Source organism: Polypterus senegalus, chromosome 8 (assembly GCF_016835505.1).
Source record: "Polypterus senegalus isolate Bchr_013 chromosome 8, ASM1683550v1, whole genome shotgun sequence".
Taxonomy (NCBI): Eukaryota; Metazoa; Chordata; class Cladistia; order Polypteriformes; family Polypteridae; genus Polypterus; species Polypterus senegalus.
The window spans coordinates 88,734,087-88,754,522 of NC_053161.1; the positions used below are offsets into that span (position 1 = coordinate 88,734,087).

Sequence of the window (20,436 nt, forward strand, 5' to 3'; positions counted from 1 at the left end):
AGTGATTCCTATATTTCTTTAAATGGTTATAAAAACAAAAAATGCAAAAAAAATATATATTTGTACCTAGTGTATTTTTGATATATTGCAACAGAAATCTTAATTTATTGCACAGTTTTAGTTTTTTCCCACTATTATTATTTGCTACCACACCATTGTTTAATAGTGTTATTGTCCCATCAGTAGCCTGAGGCTACAATATATGCTAACATCTTTTAAGAACATGACTTCTAGTCTGGGTATGGGTATAAAGTTTCTGATCCTGTTGCCAGAACATGACATTTTAACATGACTGATAATCACTGGGCATATCAAACATAGTGACTGCATGCTGGCCTTCCAGCACAGTTGTACTCGCCCCTTTTTTATGGCAGCCAATAGCATACTGCCTGACAGAGTCGGTGCTATGTGAAAATTTAACAGGTACAGTGAGTTCAGCCACAGTTTCAGCCCTTGTTTTTCTTTTTTCCATTCTGCAAAGCACATGACATCTAACAGAAGAGCTATCATGCTCCTTATTCCTCATTGCTGCCTCACATGTATTGTACTTCCTGATGGGCATTCATTGGTTGGCAGCTCCCATGCACACGGAGCCTGTCTCTGTGACTAAAGATAAAATTGAACAAATTGCTGGAGAAAATCCACCTGATATAACATGGCCTTAAGACAGTAGACTCTACAACGCTACAGCAGGTAAGCTGTGTCAGAAACCCACAAATTTCAGCAATAGACCTCTGCTAGAACTTAAGTTTTGAGGAATTTTTTAGAATTCCACTAAAATTCTACTAAAAAAATGTAATATTATACAAAAATTTGATTTAATTATAATAAAATTAATTAAAAATGTTCAAAATCAGAAGCACATGCCAGGGAAAATGTGCTTGTCTTTATTTATAAACCATTTGCTTAATGAATGTTAAGTGTCAGAATCACTTAAGGGGAAAATATGAAACAGTTCTGAGAAGAAATTACCTCAAAAAAGTATCCCATGTTTAGGTTAGATCTTCTAATTATATTGCCACTTGCACAGTTTTAATTAGAACTAAATGAACTCAGAGAACTGAATCAGGTTGGGGTTAGGCCTATGAACAACAATCTCTGACTCTCTATTGAAAAGGCTAAAAAAGGTGCAACAGCAAGAAGGTAAATGTAACATACGGTTTTGAAACTCAGTACTAAAGAAAAGTGAAAAAGGAAACACAACTGCTTTCACAATACATACTGCATTTTATTATATATGTGTTTCATATATAATTATAAAAACACATTCTTGACTTTTTCTCCATTTTAAAACCAACAGGTGATACAGAATATGATTAATTTTGAAAATTGCAAGGTGCTTAAAACACATATTAGCATCAGTTGACAAGCAACAAAAAAAAAAAAAGAAAAGAGGGTAAAAGAAACTTAATTTTTTGTCAGGTTATCAGTAGTCCAAAAAACTATGATTAAATCTACCTGTCTTTTGAGTTATAGGGACCTGGAGCCTATTCTTGAATAATCTGGGGTAAGACAAGAACCAACACCATCCAGGATGGTACTTCACCTCATGGCTTACATATCCTCTTTTATAATTTTACAGAAATACACATTTATCATACTTACTGAACACCATTATTGTGTGTGGGAAGTGAACCTCCAACCTTGCTGTAGCTCTCTCAACTCTTTAGGTGTTTAGGTCAGTCTCTCTTTATAGAAAGTGTACCTACTACATCATAAAACAGTATGACCAGTGTGTGTACGTGTGTGTGTGGGTGTGTTTGTGTGTCTGGTCCCTTAGAGCAATCTGATTGTTCAGTTTTGCTTTGTTTGCAATTGAGTCAGGAAGTGCCAGGCAAGATGGGCTGACAGACATGAGGATAATGAGGAAAGGCATGGAGGAAAGCTGAGGGTATCCTTCAAACACGGGAAGTACTCGCAAGAAAACTAATGATGTTTTCCATCCATCCATCCATTATTCAACCCGCTATATTCGAACTACAGGGTCACAGGGCCAATCCCAGCCAACACAGGGCACAAGGCAGGAAACAAACCTTGGGCAGGGGGCCAGCCTACTGCAGGGCGCGCACACACACACACACACACACCCCAAGCACACACTAAGGACAATTTAGAATCGGCAATGCACCTAACCTGCATTTCTTTGGACTGTGGGGGGTAACCGGAGTACCCAGAGGAAACCCACACAAACACGGGAAGAACATGCAAAGTCCACGCACGGAGGACCCAGGAAGTGAACCCAGGTCTCCTAACTGTGAGGCAGCAGCATAGTGAAGTTTTCACAGTGAGTAATGCAGGTTCATCTACCATTGGTGGTAGTCAAAAAGCAGATAGGAGGTAAGCAATGCACCTCAAAACGACAGTCTGAAAAGCAGGTTTTACAGCAACATGATCGATAGAGGATGAGCTGGACAAGATAGGCTGAGACACATGAGGATACCAAACTTATACAAAAGTGAGTGACAAATTTCGTCTCTCACACTCACATAAGAATAAAAGAAGCTTGGCAAAGCAAAGTCTTCATCCATTTTGGTTACCTAATACCTAAGTTGTCCCAATATATCAACCATATGCTATACTTTTTAAAGTTGTGATAGTTTCCACTTTAATAGATAGATAGATAGATAGATAGATAGATAGATAGATAGATAGATAGATAGATAGATACTTTTACATGACTTTGGAATTTGTAAAAGATTCAACAACTCTTTGTGTGTTAAATGTGCTTCATCTTAATTTCTAATATCATTCTCAAGCTTGTCATTCACAATTTAACTGAAAGAAATGATCCTGGCTCAACATTATCAATGGCTTTGACCTCATCCCATGTGGAGCATTTTCCTCTAATCTGTACTCATTGTCTGTGGATTATTAACTGACTAGAAATTCATCTTTATACCCTAACTCTGATGCATATGGCTTCTCTTTACAAAATGTATCTTTTGTACAGAAACATATCTAAATAAAGTTCAAGTAAATCTATTTTTACAGTTTGCTTTAGTCTACTGCAGCCCCATCAGATTAGATTAGATTATACTTCGTATTTTAAAAGTAAGACAACAGATGTTGTTAAATGGCACCCTGATAGCTATCTTTAGATAAATATGAAGAAAATGAAATAATTCCCGAGATGAACAAACACAATCGACTCCCCTACTCAAATTAATGGAGAACTGTACGAGCGAATCACAATCTATAAATACTGTACTTACAAATCCAGGCTAATGTTTGATTGAGATAAATGATGAGATTTTCTAAATGTGCCTGGACTATGGCTTAGAAATGTTCGCTGCTGCATTCAACTACAATGTAATCTATTTGTTTTGCAGAGAATTCTCTCCTTTGGCTGATTTCAGAAATGTGTGGCATTCAAAACAAATTTAAAAGTTAAAACGTTCTTCTTTTTGTACAGTGCATCCCACATATCCAGTGATATCCCCTATTTAGCATAAAGATGCATAGGTTCATGCAAAACTGCAGCAATGAAATACAAGATGTACAGTTTATTGGAGAAAATATTTATTTCCAAATTAAATATATGCTTTCTAAACAAACATCTAAAGCAATGTGACTACTTAATTAAGATGGACAAAGACTATGTAGTTATTCCATTAAAGATAACAAACTAAAAACAGGCACTTAATTCCCACACTTCTGCTTCTCTAGGTCAGAAGATGCAACAACCTGCTATGACTAATGCTTGGATTTTTTTCCATCTCTGCTCAGAAATCTTTCTGGTATACAGTATTATGCTGCAGGGATATCAGCAAGGCTAGCAGCAAACAGCAATGATACACTGCACGCCATCGGGCTTCATATAACATACATTCACAGATACACTAACCACATTTATGTAATCAACACTGGATACTTTAAATTAAAAGACATTTCATTCCCCCAAGCAATAGCTTTTCTTTCTGAGTTTGTAGGCTGATAATTGCATAATGCTGTTACATGTTCAGAACTACAGAGCCTACTACAATTAAAAATCATATATCAAGCCAATAACAATATAATGTTGCACAGAATCAAATCATTTTCAGGAGGAATTGGTTTGTACAATTCCATTTTCACAAACCTAAATGAATTTGTTATTTTTAGAACTACACGGAAGAGAAAGACGATACAGTTTAATCAGAAACCCACTGTACAGTATCTCCACCTCCCACTCCAGTAATAAGCCCTGCAGTGACTCATTCTGGCAACTCTTTTTCAGCTTTAGAAACACACCACTTCATCAGACATACATAAATGATTTCAAAGGGACTCCTCATGTCAAAACTGAAAATTAAGATGTGCAGACTTGCTTTTTTTATGGAAATTAGTCTAAGGAAATGCCAATTATGACTGTGTTGTGGGTGGATATTTATTTATTTATTTGCATGTCATAATGTACATGACATAACCTTTTTATTTTTAAAAGTTTACATAGTTAATACATTTCAAAATAATTAAATGCTAGGATGTACCCATTTCTACTCAATCATTTTTTTATAATTGCCACAATGCATACAGTTTTTATATACATAAGGTGAAAACCAGCATGATATCATTATGTGGAGCAAGGATAGTTCCCTCTGCTGTCTTTGCTGGAATAAATTACAGAATGTCTGACCAACCAATCAAATTCAAAATGATTGAAAAATGAGTGATTCAAAGTGTCCAGGAATGGAAGTTTCCAAAAAAGTCTTTATTTTTAACTGTTTAACTCTAACTTTAATCGTTTTTTTTCTCTAATTATCCTAAGCTATAAGCAAAATGTATGTTGATAGTGTAACTGAGCTTCTGTGTGTTGGCTTAGATGCTAGTCATTAATAAACTAATGAAGCAGAGCAGACTGGTATGGAGAGTACTCTGGGTTTATTGCCAGTTACTTCACAAATACAAATTCTGTTATGTGTGCCCCTGGGAAAAGCAGATCATGCCCCCTTTTTTAAGGAATCCCAAGGGGACAAAATACTCTCAGTAGGCAGCTTCACAACATAAACTCTTTAAAAGAAAGGCACATTGCAGGCATCCCTGTTACAGCAGCACACCTGCACTAAGACCCCCACTGGCTCCTGGGTGACTTAGTTCCTTAACAGACAGTTGGTCATAATGTTCACAATGCAGCAATTGGACACACAATCATTTTATGCAGTGTGATATTTGCCACTGATGCTTTTGGTGCATTGAGACTGGGTCGTTTTATAGAGGAGTGTTGCATGAAGATTCAATCTTGTCATTTGCCATTGTGGGAAAGGGGAGATGGAGTTCCCTTTGGTTGTTGCACAATCGTTTTTTTGGGGGAACTAACTGCTGAAAAGGCCCCTTGCTGTCATGGGCAATGCAATGATGGTGGAATTGCCCCTGGTTGATAGAGTAAAATGCCTTACGTAATCTAGTAATTGAGGTTGTCAATATCAAATAAAAAATTTGAATAAACTATTGATTCAAATACCTTGTAAAGCTCATGGTTTTGCATGTGATCCAAAATATGGGTACCTTGATTACTTACTGTTATAATAATATACTGAGTGAATCAAGTTGCAGTAATGTGTCCTATTAATGTGTTGTACCATAAAATGTCAGAGATTTTGAAATTTTTCATGTAACCTTTTAATTAAAGGTTTGGACAACCTGAACACTCTACAGTACAATAACCTGAGGTATGTTATGTGCCACTCTCAAAAATAATATGTAATTCTCGGGGCTCTATGTTACACATAATGAACAACATACAGCAAAAAAAACCCACTGGCACTATGGTAGTTATTCATAAATAAGAAAGAAAAGATTTATATACGATAAATCAGAATAGTTTATTTTGAATGTATGTTTACTATTTTGCACAATTGTTAGCACTTTTGGTACACTTCACATTACATTGTACTGCAATGCATACAGCAAGCACTATCAATCTATCTATCTATCAATCTATCTATTTATTTGGACATCCAATTTTTCCATTGTGGTGGTTTTTTGTAATTCCATTTATTGAACTACAGGTGTTCACATCATGTCATCAGGGTCTGATAGTTCACAAATTTACCATAAAGTAATAAATAGATGATCCTCGTCCTTTCTGGGACTACAGTTGTATGTTTCATAAAGTGACCATGGTTGGTTCCTGTCAAGCTCCTATGTCTCAGGCTGAGTGTGTGTAAGTGAAGAGAAGAGATGAAGATAAGCAAGAGCAACATTAAGGTTTCAAAGAAACAGATGGCTTCTCAAAATACTAAATACTGATCAGTGCAGGAAGACCTGGTAACAGAGATTCCACCCTCAAAGGTGAGCAGGTCAAGTTTACTGCGTAAGCCATCATGTGACAGGCAATAGCCAAAACACATAGGGTGGAGCAGATCCCAGTGGAGGACATTCACTGCTATACTCTATCACTATAGCAGTTTTTCATCAGCACAAGTATGGCTTGTTTGTGAAGGCCCATGGCCACTTTTAACAAGAATGGCCAAATGTCAGGAGGCTAAGGGAGATCTACAACAATAAGAACACTTGCAATGGTCATGACTTGCAATATGTAGGCAATGACTGCACGTGGATCAATCATTTGTTCTGAATACCCACAGCATTAATGTCTTCAGAGGAAATTTTTATAAAGCAGCTGGATTAACTAAGAGATGAAAGACAAAAGGCACCATCAGGATTTGAATGTCAGAAATAACTGTAGTTAAAAAAAGGAGCAAAAAAAAAAAACAATGTCCAGAAAACCTGCTAACTTGGTTGATGACCCCTGACTAATGCTAAAAAAAAAGATTTTTCTTTTTACTTTTAAACTAGGAAAGAAAACTGGGATAATAGCTAGAACCACACAGGTTCTTATATAGCTCTAGTGTCATGATGTCAGGCATCCCAAGGATCACAAGGCAATGGACACAGTGTCCCTAAAAACAATATGACTGCTTCTATCTAAAAACAAAAAAATATATAGACATTTGTTGCAGAAAACATTCTAAGAAGGAGCCACATTAACATCATTGCCACAACTGTAAAATTAATAAACAATCTGTAAACCAGGTGCAGAAATGCCAAAAAAGTGATAATTACTCAACAGTCAATAACAATTCCACAGAGGAAAGATGTGGAAGCAATGTAGGCATGACAGTGCTGGCCTTACTTCTGTTTTGGGAGCCATGAAAACTCTCATTCATTGTCAACTGGATGTATCTTATTTAAAATGTTAACACTAGAATCACTGAAAAATACGAAAAAAATTCATAATGCTGGGTCACCTTAAATTCCTTCATACCTCTTAATTAGCGTCTTAGTTTTGCAAGTGTGTCAATCAGCACAGGCAGCAAGCAGATTGCTATCACATTCACCATCAACACAGCTGAGAACTCAGAGTTCAAGTCAGTTTATTTGGGTGTGAGGTGCCTGGAATTTTATAGGGTAAGTAATATATTGCTAATTGGAATACACATATTTCATGCGTTTTCCGTGTCTACAATGATCTGGGTAAATGTATGATGATGGAAAATGTGAGGCAAGAAATACTGAATACTTAACAAAATAAACTTTTGTAATGTTATAGTAATCTATACTAATAAAAGGCAAAGCCCTCACTGACTGACTGACTGACTCACTCACTCACTCACTCATCACTAATTCTCCAACTTCCCGTGTAGGTGGAAGGCTGAAATTTGGCAGGCTCGTTCCTTACAGCTTACTTACAAAAGTTAAGCAGGTTTCATTTCGAAATTCAACGCGTAACGGTCATAACTGGAACCTACTTTCGTCCATATACTGTATACGGCCATAGCCTGCAGGTCGGTCGCCGTGTGAGGCGGAGTTGCGTCCCGTGTCATCACGCCACCCACGTAATTGAGTGCATGCCCATATAAGGTAAATATTCACAGGTGAAGGACTGTGCTTAGCATATTCATAAGTGCAGCTACTGCGGAAATCAGCACACCTCCCACGTAATTGACTGCCTGTCCATAGACACGCAGCCGCTTAATATTCGCGACCACACACTCGGTATACGAACAAGCCAGTTTCCCTTTCAGTTTGTACATGTTCAGTCTCTCCCTGTGCATTTCCTGTGCAGCGAGCAAGAGAGAGAGAGAGAGAGAGAGACAGATGCACACACACAGTCAGCGCGAGCACACACACACAGGCAGCGCAAGAGAGAGACCGACACACACACAGGCAGCGCAACAGAGATAGCACGACACACACACAGGCAGCACGAGAGAGATAGAGCGACACACACACACACACACACAGAGACAGCGCGGGAGATGGACGCGGACGCAGACACACAGGCAGCGCAAGAGAGAGCTGGACGCATTAAGGTAGGAAGGCAGTTAAAGAATGCACTGGTCTTGATTTTGTTTTCACTTCTGTTTCCAGCGATCTGTTCGTACCGTGTATTGTTGCAATGTTATTTTTCTTGGTGGTTTATTAAATTACAGATTTTTTCAAATGTTCACTTTTTCCCTGTGCTTAAAACTCATTAAAAAAAGTGCTTTTAGCCAGCGGTTGGTAGCGCTATAGTGTGTTAGTTTTCTCTGTTGTTCAAGGTTTTCTCAGTGTTATTCAATGTTTTTACATTTAGTTTACTATTACGCTGTGCATTCTATGGTAATTTTTGTTTAAAAACTAAAAAAATATATATTTACATACAGTTCATATGGTCTGGAACGGATTAATGGTATTTACATACAATCCTATGGGGGAAATTGCTTCGGTTCACGACCAAATCGGTTTACGACCAGAGTTTTGGAGCAATTATGGTTGTGAACCGAGGTTACACTGTACCGGGAATGCCTGTTAAACATCTTAGATTCACGAGTAGCGATTTGGGTGGTGAGATATCTATTGAGATGATCACTGTAATATTTATATGTCATGGAAATGTATTATGGCGGCACGGTGGTGCAGTGGTAGCACTGCTGCCTCGCAGTTAGGAGACCCGGGTTCGCTTCCCGGGTCCTTCCTGCGTGGAGTTTGCATGTTCTCCCCGTGTCTGCGTGGGTTTCCTCCGGGTGCTCCGGTTTCCTCCCACAGTCCAAAGACATGCAGTTAGGTGCATTGGTGATTCTAAATTGGCCTTGGTGTGTGTGTCCTGCGGTGGGTTGGCACCCTGCCTGGGATTGGTTCCTGCCTTGTGCCCTGTGTTGGCTGGGACTGGCTCCAGCAGACCCCCGTGACCCTGTGTTCAGATTCAGCGGGTTGGAAAATGGATGGATGCATGAAATGTATTATTATCAGGCATGGTTTAGGCACCTATGTCATCAGGAAGGCACCAGAAAAAGGGACCTCAAGTTTACTATTATGGAAGTTAATTTAGAGCACGAATGCCATAAATATCAGAGTTGTAATAAATAAAGTTCCCTTGCATACTTTAAAAGAAAGTCTTGCTATCATTTCATTTTTCACAATTTGTGAAAACAAGACATGGTGTCAGAATAGAGGACAGTCAAGGATTTTGTTGGGAGTTCCCTCGCCACGAATTGACTGGGACTCTCTTAACCTGCCGCGAGAATGGAAAAAGTTCACACAGCACGTGGAGCTGATGTTTTCTGGCCTGCTAAAAGGCAAAGACGAGAGTGAGAAATGCAGCTACCTGCTCCTGTGGACTGAGGAAAAAGGAAAAGACATTTTTAACACATTGACTCTCACCCAGGAGGAAGCCAAGGTACTGAAAACTTATTATGACCGCTTTGAGGCATTTGTCATGCCTAAGACGAATATGATATTCACGAGATACAAGTTTAATGAGACGACGCAGGGTAAAAATGAGACTTTTGATCACTTAGTAATGGAGTTAAAATTGCTGGTGAAGGACTTATGCAAACGAAGATGAGATGGCCAGGGATAGAATAGTGTTTGGCACAAACTCAGCGAAAGTGCGAGAGAAACTTTTAAGTATCGGGTCTGAGCTAACATTAAATAAAGCCGTGGACATCGCAAGATCGCATGAGATAGCACAAGCACAGCTGAGAACCTTCGATGCAAGTACTCTGAGCGGCTCACATGAACTGACTGTGAACGCAGTATGCAGACACCAAGCAAAAGCTCCAAAGAGCGCTGAACGAAAAAGGCATTACACAACTGAGAAGGCAGCAAAAGAATATGAAGCAAGTGACGCATACAAGCATATTCATAAGTGCAGCTACTGCGGAAACAAAGCACACGGTGGAAAAAGTCAATGTCCAGCTAAAGGAAGACAGTGTCAAAAATGTAGTAAATTGAACCACTTCGCTAAAGTTTGCAGGACTGAGAAAGGTAAACCTGTGCATGTAGTGTGTGATGTCTCAGATAAAGAGGAAGACGAGCTGTTTATTGATGCAGTAAGAAAGGAACAACCCTCTGAAGCTGAACAAGCCTTTATAGACATATCAATAGGAAAGCAAGGTGTAAAGCTTAAGTTTAAATTAAGTTCATAGACACGCTGCTGCTAAATATTCGCTGGCAAATCCACAACTTAATACCGGGAATGCCTGTTAAACATCTTAGATTCACGAGTACCGATTTGGGTAGTGAACACTTCGATGAATGAAACCTGTTATCTTTACAACGGTTGACAAACACGGAATATAACTTGAACACAACACATCCTCCAAATATGAACCTGATTGAAAGAAATAATGATAATCAAATCCTTGATGACAGCAACACTCATAACAGTCACAAAACAATTACATTGAAAATCATGTTTAAGGAGGCCCAGCATTACGACCTTTTTTGTAGGCTTCAGGGATTCTAGTGTTAACAGGAATTTATAGTGCTGCGATTTGTTTATGTTAGTTATTAGTCAGCTGTGTGTTTATGTACATAAATGTTGTATGGTTTGGTAAGTGCTGTTATTGAATTATAGTATGTGTAGGCACTCTAAGACTGCATTCAGTAAAGACAACTACATAAAAATAAACTGAATGTGACTGAATTTAATTGAATGAACCCATTTCAGACCATGTTAAATGCCCCATGGCATGACACATGTCCTGGTGAGCTGAATAGGGCCAGGAATAGTGCTGCCCGTGTTTAGATGACTGAACTGTGACCACTTCGTGGCAGGATTTCTTTGGAACCAACCTCAGAGTATTTGAGCATTATGAATGGGGAGAAGACTTCAAAGTTTGGACAAATTCTGTATTAAAAACACAACATGACAAATAGCTTTAAAGGAAGTATGGATTGCAGCTTTACCAAATAAATGAAATTCTGGGACTGGATTTCCTAAAAGCAGACAAGTGCATGATCTGACGTACTCTGGTATCCTTTGCCTAGCTGAGTGTTTCCCAGTCATTCTCTCACATTGAGAAGAAACACAGGGCGTTATTCAGTTACTGGGAGCCTAGTGAACCTCCTTTTTTGTGTACATGGTCATGTTTGTCTCCCAGTTCTCATACAATCTTTACTATAGCTTCATGGCGGAATTACTTTTTTGTTACAAAATGTGTGTTAAATGATTACAAAGTAATTAACATTAAACTTTAAGGTGAAAATATCACAGAGTTTGATAAAAAATATACACAAAAAGATAACAAGAACAAGAATGAGAATAAAATGATCAAAATAGGTCATTTATTGTAAGAACAACAATAATTTTAAGGCAATAGTTCTATTTTTAAAGTTTGTAGAAGACATAAGCTTGCATATCCAACCTTTCTCCATACCTAGAACAAAAGAATGTTAACAAATGAGAGGAGAATCCATCATAGTAAGACCTAAGCTTTTCTAATATCTCATGCAGACCTTTTATAAAAGTTGTCAGAGTGTTTGCTTCCATTACATGACTCTGTATTTGCTGCACATTCCCAACACTTTAATGTGAAAAAACTGCTGGCTTCGGTCTTAAATGTCCTTCTCTGTAATTTCCAGCTGTGACCTTGGGTACATAGTTATTATTTAATTGAAATAATTATGATGAATCAGCTTTATTTATGGGAGAAACATGAGGATATCAAGGAAGCCACGATGATATTGAGGAGATCAAGAGCTAATTAGAAAGACTGCAACATCATGTTGGTAAACAAACACAAAAATCTCTCTTAAGTGTTATTTTAAATATTTTAATACACTATTAAAAATTGAGGGCTATGTTAATTGGCTGGCCAAAGAAAAGATTTTATTTTTGAACCTCAGAGGCCCTGGAACACCCACTGACAGCAGATGGCACTGATTGATAGATCACTTAAGGAATACTGGCAACCCAACAAAAAGAAACAAATATTCTAATAAAAACAGGATCTACATTTGCAGAGGCTAGCAAATCAAGGTAAATGGGCAAAAAGACACTGTGTACATCTCAGAAAGATGTAAAGCGCTTCAGTTTTTATGAAAAAGTGCAGAAACCAGTTCATAATAATAATATTTATATATCAGTTTTACTATAAAGGTATATCACAGTTCTGTTTGCTAATGTGGGTAGTTTCACATTACAATTTCCTGTTACATCAGGACACAGCTGTTCAGTCAGAGAGGTCATATCAGGAAAGGTAGCTTTAAATATGCTACATTATCCAAAGCCCTGCAAACAAGGAGATCTACTGAATAATTGAATTAGGCAGAAACTTTACTACATGAAACACATTTACTCTGTGTTAAATACATCATTATAAATTAATATTATGTTATGTAAATCAATAAAAGATGATCATATAACATAAATCTCCACTAATTCATTTTTTGTTTAACAATACTAAACAGAGGGCCAATTCATTATTGTTACCAGATTCACATGGCTAATATGGAGTCACCAAATTATTTCAGACTTTTGTTTTTGGAATGTGGGGTAAAATGTAGGATACTCAGAGAGAAATCCAACAGAAAGAAGGAGAAATGGGCAAACTCCACAGAGGTTGCGTCCAGGGTGAGTATCTGAACCCAGGACTCTGCAAGGATCTGGCCACTGTGTTAACTTGCTGCCCAACATCTGGAGTGTAAAGGAAGTCAATAAGAAAATCATGCATTTTTTGGAAAATATAACTTACCATGTTTAATAAACACAAATTTAAGAATTGTAAATTTAAATGTAATAAAATGTTATAATAGTAAATTTATGGTATATGGAACCACAGAATTCTGTAACAGGATGGAGAATGGTGGACTAGAATAGTGCAATGTAGACCAAGCGTTGATTGAATTATAAAACAAAACCTTAGTTGGGATTCGTAACCAAAAAGAAAATCTTGTGTCAGAGCCAAAGCTATAAAAAGTTCAAGGTCTAAGTTTCTAACATTACAACCTGCAGAAGTACTTAAGAGTGTATGCATAAACTTGGACAGCAAAATGACACAAAGCACCGAATGAAGTACTATCACACTGTGAATTCACAGCCATGTCCCCTAGAAATGGGTTATTACATCATGGCAATATGGTCTCACAAATTATCAAAAATACACATCAAAATAAAATAACAAATCTAAAATCAAAACCTCCAGGAAAATATGAGCAAAATCTACAGACACCTTTCAAACTTTAGAAAAAAATATTAAACGCCAGAAATCATTACTCATAGTCAAGCATACATTCCATGCAAACATTTACCTTATTTGGTAATAAGGTAATAAACTATGTCAACATATACAAAATAACATATATCCAATAAAGTGTGAGAAAAAAAAAAACTACAAAAAAGCATCATATATTTTATATTTGAATTAAATTTCATGTGCATTCATAAAATGTACTAGAAAAAAACACTTTAATGAATGCCATAAAAACATGAAACATTTAAACTAAACTGAAACAATTCAGCAGAACCACTGAGATGAAACAAATGAACCAAAAAACAACAGGAGAGTCAATTTTAAGATAGAAAAAATCACCTTTTTTTGCTTGCTTTCTGCAGCAGCGAGCTGGGCAGACATTCGCTCCTGCATTCTTTTACAGTGCGACATGACAGCTTCAAGGATGGCAAGGGGGCTTGTGCAGATCGGCCTCCTGTCTTTCTCTCCGGTGCTGGCCTCAAAATCACGTTGAAGAGCCAGGAATGGATCGGTGAGGTTGAAACGTCCATATCTTTCTTGAATGAACACTTCCTTCCTGCGAGCCTACAAAAGTAACACAAAATTATTTTTATCTATCATTCATACAGCACTTTATGACTTCTTACTTTCTAAATATGGCTCTTGATTGAGAGTTTCTGCTGTTTGCTTCTCACTCAGGCCATTAAATGTCATTTAAATGTAACAAATATTCCAAAATCTGACCTTTAGATGGGGTTACTACAGGACAACATATTACTTTTATATGGCATAAAGCATTACAAAAATTAAATAAACATATTAATTTAATTTTTTTAAATCACGCTGCCTTTTTTTATAAAAAGCACACATTTAAGCCAAGGATGATATAAACAGTAGTCCACTGAAATACAAGAGATATCTGATAAAAATTGCAACTGTCCTTTTAGGAGTAACAAATTGCTTTAAACTATTTTGTATAGCACATGGAACATTCACATCTTTAGGTAGGACTTTTTGCATACACAGCCAGTGGCACTTCAGCTTCACAGATCTGCAATCTTGGTTTCACATTCTAACTCTTTTCATAACTAGGCAAGAGCCTTTCTCTTAGTAGTCCATGGTGCTCTCCAACATTACACATGCAGATCATATTAATTAGCAACTTTAAATTATTCCAGTGTTTGAGTAAATATACTATGTCCTATTTCAAGTTGGTTCCTGATTTGTGCCCAGTGCTACTTTGGCAGGTACCAGCTCCCCGATACAGAAACGGACAATCATAAGAACATAAGCGCAAAAGAAACAAACAAAAGGTGACCATTCAATCCATCAAGCTTGTTTGTGTAGCTAATAGATAGGCTGTCCCAGTATCTCATCCAGACATGGCTTAAAGATTGTCAAGGTTTCTGCTTAAACTACATATCTTAGTTTTCTTGTTCCAAATTCACACAACTTTTTGCATAAAGAAGTGCTTTCTGGCTTCAGTCCTAATTGCATTTCCTACTAATTTCCATTGGCACCCTTGAGTCCCCGATTCACCATTAAGTTGAAAGTAGTCTGGTGGATTTACTTTATTGGTACATTTGGATATTTTAAAGATATGGATTAGGTGTGCGTGCTGTCTCCTATCCTTAATTCTCATACTCACAGAGTATAACATATCCTTAAGTCCTGGGATGCACTTGGTTGCTTTCCCTTGCATAGCTTCAAAAGCTGCTATGTCCTTCTTGCAGCATGGAGACCAGAACTGCACACAATACTCCAGATGTGGTATTACTAGTGTCTTATATAATCTGAGCATAACGTCCCTTAATTTTTTTTCAACCGTTTTTACTGTGAGGGACGGCACACATTCTCACTCGGTCAGGACACCCTTGAGGTTGAAGGACAAGGGGAGACGCTAAATGCCCAGAAGAGGTGGACAGCCTTTCTGGGTCCCATGGGGGTCGTCAGGGGGAGCTGCAGGATTTGGGAGTCCTTAGGGCTCCAAGTGCTTCGGAGCTGCAGAGTAATGTCACTGGCAGTACTCATGGGAATTAAATAAAAGAAACTGCCTGTCTCACATGGATGAGCCAGAATCAGAAGGGAGGTGGATAACGCTTGCGAGGAGGAGTGGAGGAGGCAGTGGCAGAGAGAAAGAAGACAGAGAATTGTGCCTGTGCTTGTGCTTTATTGTACTTGTGGCTATGTTGGTGGGAAATGCTTGATAAGGAACAGCTTTCCACAATAACGGAAACTTTTTACTTTATGGTTTTAACTTGTGTCTGAGCCTGCTTGTGCTGGGTGTTTGGGGAGCTGGAGAGCCCCCTGGTGTCCACAATAACCTAACATGTATTTGCCTTTTTGATAGCTTCTGCACATTGCTTAAATGATGAAAATAAGCAGGTTAGAAGGTGGTTGGATAAGACATTTCTTTGCATCATAAGATGATGAATTACTCTTAAAAATTTAAATCAGAATAGTTTCCATATTTACAGGCCTGGTATTGATTCACATAAAAAGAAAATCATTCAGCTTTCCAGTCATCCATTACTGATCCCATTTAATTCAGTTCTGGGTTGCAGAAAAAGAACACCAGAAAAAACGGTTTATTGTGGTAGTTAGATGCATCGATTACAAGTCACACAAAAAGGTATGTCACAAATAAACTAAAGCACAGTATGTCTGCAGTTTTGTCAACAAAATGTGACAGTGTACATTTAAAACAATTGCATGTATAACCTTATTACTTCAGTTCTTTAGGAATTCAGTACATTGACATGAATTTTTTTAAACATTTCTCAGAATTACTTTAAAATGACTTTTTAATAATACTCACAACGAGATACTAAATAAATATGAATATATATTTCTTTAAACAAAGTCAAATGTTTACTTTCTGAGCACTAGCACCTAATAACAGATTCAAGATTGTTACATGCTTTAGGTTCAGTTTAATCTGGCAAGCTGCCTGAACTTATTTCCTTGGGCAGAGTGCTGTATAAACTTAATGGAGGAAGAAGTAAACTAGTACTGCATATCTGCTAGGGTGCATGGAAAAGAAAATTGTCATTCTGGAAACAATTCACTTCACCATAGAAGGAAAAGATAATTGAGCATGAGGACAATACGAAAAACACGGCCATACTACTCAACTTACCTCCTTATTAATACAGATTTCAAAAGACCAGCCCATAACTGGCTGCAATTTACAAATCTGAATATGTGATATTAGTTTTAAAATGTAGTTATCCATCCACACATTTTCTAAACAGAGCCTACCCTGCTAACATTAGCCGCACCTACCCTGGACGAGGCACAATCATCTGTTGCAGGACACGACTATCACACTCACACATGCCAAGCTAGTGAAGAATTTTAGTATTTACATGTTATCTGTTATTTAATATACTAGGGATCTTAATGATTTACCACATTACCTTCCATTAACAGTTTAAACCAAATAATGTTGCCAAGCATACTCTGATTTAAATTTGTGTTTAATTAAAATTAACGAAATGCAGTGCCTGCTGATTTACTCACCCCAGTGAACTAGATCTCGATAGCGTATTTCTTAAGTACATTGCAAGTCTCTGTCTAATTCTAACTTTACATTTAGCTTAACCATGATGACAAGATACCTGAGCATGCTCAGAACACTGCGGTTATCAGAGCGACTCTTCTTAGTTGCCAGCAAGAAGAGCAATTCATATTTTCCTTATATGTGGATGAACACTTCTATGCAAAGACAATGCAATGCAGACAACCATTTTAGTGTGTCTGTATTGAATGTGTATTTGAGGAATGGCAGAAACATGCATATGCATGTTGTGTGGCAACCATTTCAGTATGATAGGACTACTACGGTATCTGCTTTAATCTGACAAGAAGATGATCCGCCCTTACACGTATGTGTAGATCTGTGTCAGCTGGGTAATCTATGTTTTCTTAGCATGGTTTTGCTGACATTCCTACCATCTTATCTGCCTGTCAGATATTTCTGAGATATCACCACTGCAGTCTTACAGTCACTGGTGCCCAAGTGCGTCAAGCACACACATGCTAATTACGGATGCTTCAGTGATCATTCCCAAATAATAAAAGCAGCAGTTATGTTGTCAGTGTTTTGTTTTTTTTTCTGTAGAGATAGCTGCCTTCTTCTTTATAATGCCTTTTAGTATCAGTGAGTTTGTTACTCGTATGTTTTCTGCTTTACAGTTTTTTTTTTTTTTTTTTGCTCCCTTAAGGGCTTTTTTTTAGTTCATTCACAGGACTACCGCTTTAACTTTCTTTTGCTGGTGCACAAGCAGTGCTGAAAGGGTACACACACCACAAGCAGTTTTCCTGCTTCATCCTCCTGTCACTTTTTGGGAACACTGTGTGGCTTACTGGCACATCCTGTGCTTCCAGCAAACTATAATTTGTTATATTTTTTTCTTTTGTGTGTGTGTGTGTGTGCGCACACATCGCTAAGTCCTGTGTTGAAGTGTGTGGGAGTCATGACAGTTTATAGTCTGCTCACGTGACTGACTCCCGCGCACATCAGTGTACTCCTAGTACTGAAAAAAATGAAGAAAATGTCTTCAGTACTGTAAATAAATAGTTTTTAACACAATTTTACTAAACTTTAAAGCAAACTCTGACACACAATGCATAAATAAAGTCTTTTATGAGAAATGTATCCTTGCATTATCTTTTTAATTGTTAAGCAAGATGCTTGTTTTAATAAATAATGGTTATTAATTAAACAAATGGGGCAAATTTGCATTTCTAATATATATATATACTGTACATGCGTGTGTGGGTGTGTGTGTATGTATATATGGAGGATGATTTCTTGCCTAGATGGGAGGCCATAGTGTAAAAATGGCGAGAATTGAGACTTGATCATGCCAGAATGCCTTACATTCTTCACCCTTGCACTGACAGAAGAGTGATAAGTGGACTAGTCGAATGTGAGCACATATCCCCACCCATAGTTTGAAAGTGTTCATCCATGCTAAACCCAGCTGGGACATCTGCAGGGAGGCGTGGGACTTAGAACCTGTTGGGGTCTTTGGGTGTTGCAAGGGGAGGGACTACCCTGGTTTCAATCTGATACCAGGAGCATTCCCGGGTCCAGTTTAAAAGAATCCCACATCCTTACCTCAAGGAGTTAGACTCGGAAGGCAGTGGATAACACACAACTGGAGGTAGAAGAAAGAGAATCTGTTTTAAATATTTTGGCTGGTGTTTAATTAGAAAAATGTTGATGGCAAATAAAAACCTTTTATGTGAATCCGTAATGTTTTGTGTAATATTGTGTCTGTGGTAGACAGAGTCTCAGATCCCCAAACTCAGACAAAACTTTACAACAGTCCCAGCTTCAAATAAGCTATTTTTATTAAACAAAAAATACCCTTTTACAGGCTCTTCAATAAATCTTTTATAATAACGGAGCTTCCTTTCTCAGTTTCCAGGTCAGTGTTGTCCTATTCAATTCCTGCCTCTGACTTTCCTGGGTGAAATGAAGGACTCCTTTCTAACCAGACCTAGGAGTCCAGGTTACAAGCACAGTAACCAGGAAGCTTTCTTGAATCAGACAGAACTTCCCCTGACAGGGGAGTCTGCCCCCAGCAGTGCCCTCTAGCAGCACCTAAGGACCCCTACAGGGCCAGCAAGCAAAATTACAATTCCCAAGCAGCCTTGTAGGTGCCCAAACAGGAGCCATATTAGAGAGATGCTGCCACTCAATGTACTGGGAATACATGACCCCAGATCTTTCCCTGTTCTTCAACTAATGGAAGGCTGTCCAGGGTAAGAAAACATTATCAATTCCAGCTGACATGCCAGCATGTTTTCCATTGCTATATATACATATAGTTTATATGTATACATACATACACGATAACAATAACACAAAATGTTATTTTTATTTTTTTTAACCACTTCACCAAGCTTTGGAAATTTTAGAACCTTTCTTTCTTCTATTCCATACCATACTGTACTCCTAGATCTCAGAAAGGCAAGCAGGTCTTGAATATTGTTTTTGCAGTTTACAGAAATCCTCTATACGTATATGCCTTACTAATCTGCAATATAAAACACATAAGTGTATATTGATTAAATAAAAGAACCAGAATTAGTCTGTTGCCAACAAATGTCTAGTGTATCCAATATGAAGGGTCTATATTTTTACACAGGAAATGATAAAAGATTGTGCCCAAGATGTGAAAATTAGAGTTTACAAATGAAAGGAGTCTATTCAGTTTATCTACTGAACTTTTAATTTAGTTGCCATAATCTCTCAAGTCCATATCCCTGGTTTAGAACTCAAATAAGTCAATTTCTAGTTCTCAGAGGGTATAGCCCAGAGGTGTGCTTTTAAACTCTTCTCTGTACGTTTTATGGAGGCACTACGTCTCTTTGTAACATGATGATCACAACTGCATAGCATACTTCTGGTACTATCATGTTAATGCTTTTCTGAGTTCATAACAATATGTGCTAACTTATATTCTACAGATTTTACAATACAAAATTGTTTTTATTAGTGTTTTATTGGTTCTACAAGTTCTTGGTAGTCAGGGAAACCTTGTGTCAACATTAACTTGTAAATCCTCCTCAGAGCTACCATAGTTTCTTTAAGTTTCTTTCAGTTTAATGTCATAAATATTTTAACAACTATAAAGAGTAGTGGCTTTTTACACCATGAACTTTATATTCCAAGTATATGTTCTGTATATATACAGTTGCAGCAACTCACACTCCCCACACAAATCCTCACAGACACAAGTCCCAGTATGAATAAAAGGTTTATTGGGAGTGCATCCGGTGCTAGGGCATAGCCCGATGGAAGTACTTCTGATTCAATCGGAGCCAGTAGGCATCATGTATCCCTGCAGCCCCACCTGGTAGAACCCATGGAACCCGACAAGGCTGCTTTATCGGACTCCAGTTCCATATATGCCTTGCAGGTGTCCATAATGGTCATGTTGCCCAGGGAAGATGCCATCTAGCATATAAGGGGGCAACTAGCCTTGTCAGCTTGTATTCCCCT

The 20,436-nt window shown here is 37.8% G+C and overlaps 1 protein-coding gene across 1 annotated transcript in view; it reads right to left on the reverse strand.

Moving 5' to 3' along the window:
• cttnbp2 (cortactin binding protein 2) overlaps positions 1–20,436 on the reverse strand; it is a 247,184-nt gene that overhangs the window by 100,868 nt on the left and 125,880 nt on the right. Inside the window, exon 3 of the mRNA XM_039761402.1 lies at positions 13,779–14,003. Coding sequence (XP_039617336.1) covers positions 13,779–14,003 — 225 coding nt within the window. The remainder of the gene's footprint in view (positions 1–13,778; positions 14,004–20,436) is intronic.